This window comes from Centropristis striata, chromosome 13 (assembly GCF_030273125.1).
Source record: "Centropristis striata isolate RG_2023a ecotype Rhode Island chromosome 13, C.striata_1.0, whole genome shotgun sequence".
NCBI lineage: Eukaryota > Metazoa > Chordata > Actinopteri > Perciformes > Serranidae > Centropristis > Centropristis striata.
In genome coordinates this window covers 35,881,615-35,886,972 of record NC_081529.1, presented here as the reverse complement: position 1 = coordinate 35,886,972, position 5,358 = coordinate 35,881,615, and the positions used below count along the sequence as shown (strand labels likewise).

General features: G+C 36.1%; 1 protein-coding gene across 2 annotated transcripts in view; it reads left to right on the top strand.

Moving 5' to 3' along the window:
- Positions 1-642: 642 nt before the first annotated feature.
- mettl22 (methyltransferase 22, Kin17 lysine) overlaps positions 643-5,358 on the top strand; it is a 15,173-nt gene continuing 10,457 nt past the window's right edge. The window contains exons 1-3 of one of the 2 annotated variants that reach the window (XM_059347147.1): positions 643-751; positions 3,295-3,459; positions 5,309-5,358. The exon at positions 5,309-5,358 is cut by the window's right edge and continues 155 nt beyond it. In XM_059347147.1, the coding sequence (XP_059203130.1) occupies positions 3,354-3,459; positions 5,309-5,358 (156 nt within the window). In that variant the 5' untranslated portion in view covers positions 643-751; positions 3,295-3,353. The other variant, XM_059347146.1, reaches the window with a different exon arrangement.

Genomic DNA, 5,358 nt, shown 5'->3' with positions numbered 1-5,358 from the left:
ACACAAAATGACCTAAAAAATACACAAAATGACCTAAAAAAGACACAAAATAACTGTAAAAGGCACAAAATAACTAAAAAAAGACACAACAAATGACACAAAATCACCAAAAGAAGACACAAAAAGACACAAAATGACCAAAAAAAGACACAAAATAACTAAAAAAGACACAAAATGACCAAAAAAGACACAAAATGACAAAAAAAAAAGACACAAAATAACTAAAAAAGACACAAAAAGACCCAATATGACCAAAAAAGACAGAAAATGACTAAAAAAGACAAAAATGAGAAGACAAAATGACAAAACAAAAACACAGAAGACACTAATTGACACCATATATGATACAGTCAAAAATACCAAAGCTCTGAACAAAAATATAAACACCCAGTGTCAAATGTTAGAGGTTTATTAAGGAGGTTTCTGAACTGGAGAAGCAGTAATGGACACTCCGCAGCACAAGGTGGCGCTAATGCTCCTTACAGGCTGCAGAGGGAGATGAAGTAGTAGCATTAGTTGTTGTTGTTGTTGTTGTTGTTGTTGTTGTTGTTGCAGTAGTAGAGGTGTAGTGAGTGTTATTCCTCTAATAGAGACAGGTGTTTATCCCACTAGCTGCTACTGAGGCGCTGCAGAAGACGGAACAGAAGTTATTTGTCAGTGTTTCCGTCCGGAGGACATAGGGAGGTGCACCAGTCCGGCCCCAGTGTGCAGTGACGGGGGGCGTGCCGCCTGTCTGTCTCATATCTGAAAGGTTTGTCTTCATTTCTTAAAACTCCTCCTTGTTGTTAAAGGTTTTTCATTTATTCTCTCCACGTTTGACCGTTAGAGTTGAGATTGAAAATATATTTCATAGTGATATCCGCATGGCTCTGACTGAACTTTCCCTCTGGAGGTGTAGAAGGTTTGTGCACAGAGACTATTTTTATCCAAACATGAAGCTTAAAGCTGGCTTCACTTCACTCCACCAGGCTGCTGCTGCAGCATGCTGACATGCTGATACTAGAATCCAATCTGCGTCTTAGTGTCCACATACAGGAACATCTAAAAAAAATAGAATATTATGACAAAGTTCAATATTTTTGTCAGTTATTTCAGAAAGTGAAACTCATACATTATATAGATTCATTACACATAGAGTGAAATATTTTTCAAGCCTGTTTTTCTTGTAATTTTGATGATTCTGGCTTAGAGATAATGAAAACACAAAACTCAGTTGATATTTTACATGATTTACTACTGCGATATGTTGTCTTGGACTGCTTGTCAGTCCCCAGATCCTGTTTCTAACAGGGGGTTAGAGGCTCTATGGCAGGGATGGGCAACATGAGGCCCGGGGGCCACATACGGCCCTCACCCTCACTTGAAGTGGCCCTCAGTACAAATACATGCATTTGAGCATGAAATCTTAAAAGTGCAGTGTAAAAATGCACAAAATAGTTTCTTGTAATTAATGTTGGTCTGCTGTTCTTGCACTGAAAAAAAAAAGAAATCACAGTAAGTGGTTATTTTTTATTTGCTTCAAACCTTTTGTGTTCCTATTTATACTGTTATACATGCATTAGAGCATGAAATATGTTAAGTTACTGCACTGTAAACATTTTTAAAATTGCAGTTTCATCATATCTGGTGAAGTGATGCTCCTATATGTGGCCCTGTGGGAGTGAACATGATAAACTGTGGCCCCCTGCAGCATTTAAGTTGCCCATCCCTGATGTATGGAGTGAAGAGGGACAGGCTGAGATTCATGCAATGACACATAGCTCTTTGAAAATGTGTTTAAGATTAGCTCTATGGGTTCCCACAAGTAGGGCTGGGCGACATGGACCAGAAGTCATATCCTGATATATTTAGGCTGAATATCGATATACGATATATATCCGGATATTTTTATCACAAAGTGAGAGCAAATGTTCAGTCAAAGTCAAATATAACATGTCATAAGTAGTTTTATTGAAACTATTTTCCATAAAGTGCACATTTAAATAAAAGAATATCTTAAATAAAAGCCGCGGCTTGTCTGGAGCAAGGATCACAGTGCAAATTTGAACTATATTGATATATGCAATGTTATATTTGGATAATTATAATGCTGTGTAGAGTATGGCTGGGCGATATGGACCAAAAGTCATATCCCGATATATTTAGACTGAATGTCAATATACGATATATATATCCCAATATTTTGTGGTTGCAGTTTCTTCCCAAAATATTGAGTGTTTCTGAATCTCTGAAGAAAAATGCAGCAAGCCGATGTTATCAATCAAAGCCTTTAGTTGCGTGCTGCATGAAGAGAAGTACTCGCATTCTCTCCCGACAAAAGAAACTTTTCATATATACAATGCCTCAGTCTTATATGATCAAAGGACACGAGGTTGTTACAGATGAAGTCGCTTCTTAACCCTTTGATGCACAACATATTTACCCCTTCTAATGCACAACATGGGTCAAAAATGACCCTCATTCATTCCCATGCTATTTCAATCTTTTGATATCAACTTATTTTATGATTGAATATTCCAAGTATTCTTTAAATATCTCGTTTTTGATAACAGATCATTATTTCCATTTTGCCTCTCATACTTTATAAAGAAAAAACGTTTTTGTATTTTTACATAGCTAGCACCTTGGCTAAGTAGCTTGCTATTCTAACTACTTAGCCAATAAGTTAGCTAAATAGTTAGCTTAGCAAGCTACTTAGCCAAATACTTAGCCAAAAAGTTAGCTAAGTAGTTATCTTGGCAAGCAACTTAACTAACTACTTAGCCAAGAAGTTAGCTAAATAGTTAGCTTAGCAAGCTACTTAGCCAAGAAGTTAGCTAAGTAGTTAGCTTAGCAAGCTACTTAGTTAAAAAATGGATATGGGTCATTTTTGACCCATGTTGTGCATTAGAAGAGTAGTGACACAAAAATGGATTTTATTAAAAAATGAATAAAGGAAAACTTAAAATTAGGATGTATGATGATCAAAAACAAACTAATTGAGGAAAACCTGGAATACTGACTGATGATGAATGAAAATAATTTATTGCAAAGATATAGAATATAAAAACTCTTGTCGGGTCACTTTAGACCATGTTGTGCATCAAAGGGTTAATGTTAATTAATTTGATGTTTTTTAAAATGAAGTAATGTAATGTAATTTAAATCCAATGTAGGTGGATGAAGTATTTAATATTTATCTTTTTTGTGGTTACACCATTTGACATCTTGCCAACCCTTATTTGTCACTGACTGACATATTTTAATAATTTATCATTAAATAGGAACTTAATGTGCAACTCTTTGTATGCCCAGTCTCTCTAGGTATTGGGAAGCATATAACTGCTCTACTCTTCTCCCATAAATGAATAGCCATGGACCAGATCACTTTTCATCATGATACTGTTCTGTCTGATGTCCACATGCTGCTGCCCAATGTACGCCACCTTATGACGCGCCTCAACGGTGTTGGACAGCCTGGTATGTACGTTTTGTCTAATGCACATGTTGCACAGGTATGTGGGAAATTGAAGCCATGTGAAAGAAAAGACTTTCTGTATTCCAGCATACCGTGAGCCCTGTGGTTGTTAGAGACATTAGCCATTGTCAGGCTTCACAATATTAAAAAAAACATCTTAATACTGAAACCAATTTGGCGTTTACAAACACCAAAAAGGTATCAAATTGACCGGCTCGGCCATGACAAGTGTGCTGTGACTTTTCTAAGGGTTTCTGCAAACAGTTTTCAAATTCTGCAAAAACACGCCAAAAATGATCTACCAACACCACCCACAGCCTCATAGACCGCCATGAGAAAAAGGAGGGAGCTACCAGTTTCTTCTGATCACTCTAAAAAAAAAAAAGTCTTAATTTTTCTTTCTTTCTTTCTTTTCTTTTTCTTGTTTACACTAACTGACGAGTTTTAGACACTAACTGACGAGTTTTAGACACCAACTGACGAGTTTTAGACAACAACTGACGAGTTTTAGACACCAACTGACGAGTTTTAGACACCAACTGACGAGTTTTAGACACCAACTGACAAGTTTTAGACACTAACTGATTCGTTTTAGACACTAACTGACGCGTTTTAGACACCAACTGACGAGTTTTAGACACCAACTGACGAGTTTTAGACACAAACTGATTCGTTTAGACACTAACTGACGAGTTTTAGACACTAACTGACGAGTTTTAGACACTAACTGACGAGTTTTAGACACCAACTGACGAGTTTTACACACTAACTGACGAGTTTTAGACACTAACTGACGAGTTTTAGACACCAACTGACGAGTTTTAGACACAAACTGATGCGTTTTATACACCAACTGACGAGTTTTAGACACTAACTGACGAGTTTTAGACACCAACTGAAGAGTTTTACACACTAACTGACGAGTTTTAGACACTAACTGACGAGTTTTAGACACAAACTGACGAGTTTTAGACACCAACTGACGAGTTTTACACACTGATGATTTTTAGACACTAACTGATGAGTTTTAGACACCAACTGACGAGTTTTAGACACTAACTGACGAGTTTTAGACACCAACTGACGAGTTTTAGACACAAAGTGATGCGTTTTAGACACCAACTGACGAGTTTTAGACACAAACTGAAGAGTTTTACACACTAACTGACGAGTTTTAGACACTAACTGACGAGTTTTAGACACAAACTGACGAGTTTTAGACACCAACTGACGAGTTTTACACACTAACTGATGATTTTTAGACACTAACTGATGAGTTTTAGACACCAACTGACGAGTTTTAGACACTAACTGACGAGTTTTAGACACCAACTGACGAATTTTAGACACAAAGTGATGCGTTTTAGACACCAACTGACGAGTTTTAGACACAAACTGATGCGTTTTAGACACTAACTGACGAGTTTCACACTACTTTCAGACAAACACACACCAACACCTGGTATATTATCTTTCATGACTTCCTCCTCTTTTCCATTTTGAAAACAGTTCAAATTGTAATCTAATAATGTGTGGGAGAGAGTCAAGCACACTCACAATTTATTTAGAAAACTTCTAGTTATTATTTGTTACTTTATATCACTTATAGTTTTTTATATGCTAATTTATCAAATAGTTAATGAGAAGAAAATCAATTGGCAGCTGTTTTGATAAATAATCTTTTCTCATTGTACACTTTTATTATACATATGTATTTATATATATTTATGCTTGTGTGTGCTGGAATAAATCAAATGTCAATGAAACTTAATGTGTGTGTTTTGTTTGTTTTTTTAATATATATATACTTCCACTTCTCACTTTCTAACTTTGTTGTGTTCTTCCATCCAGTCTTCATCTCTAAATTCAAGATAATGTCAGATGGGGAAAGGAATGAGAAA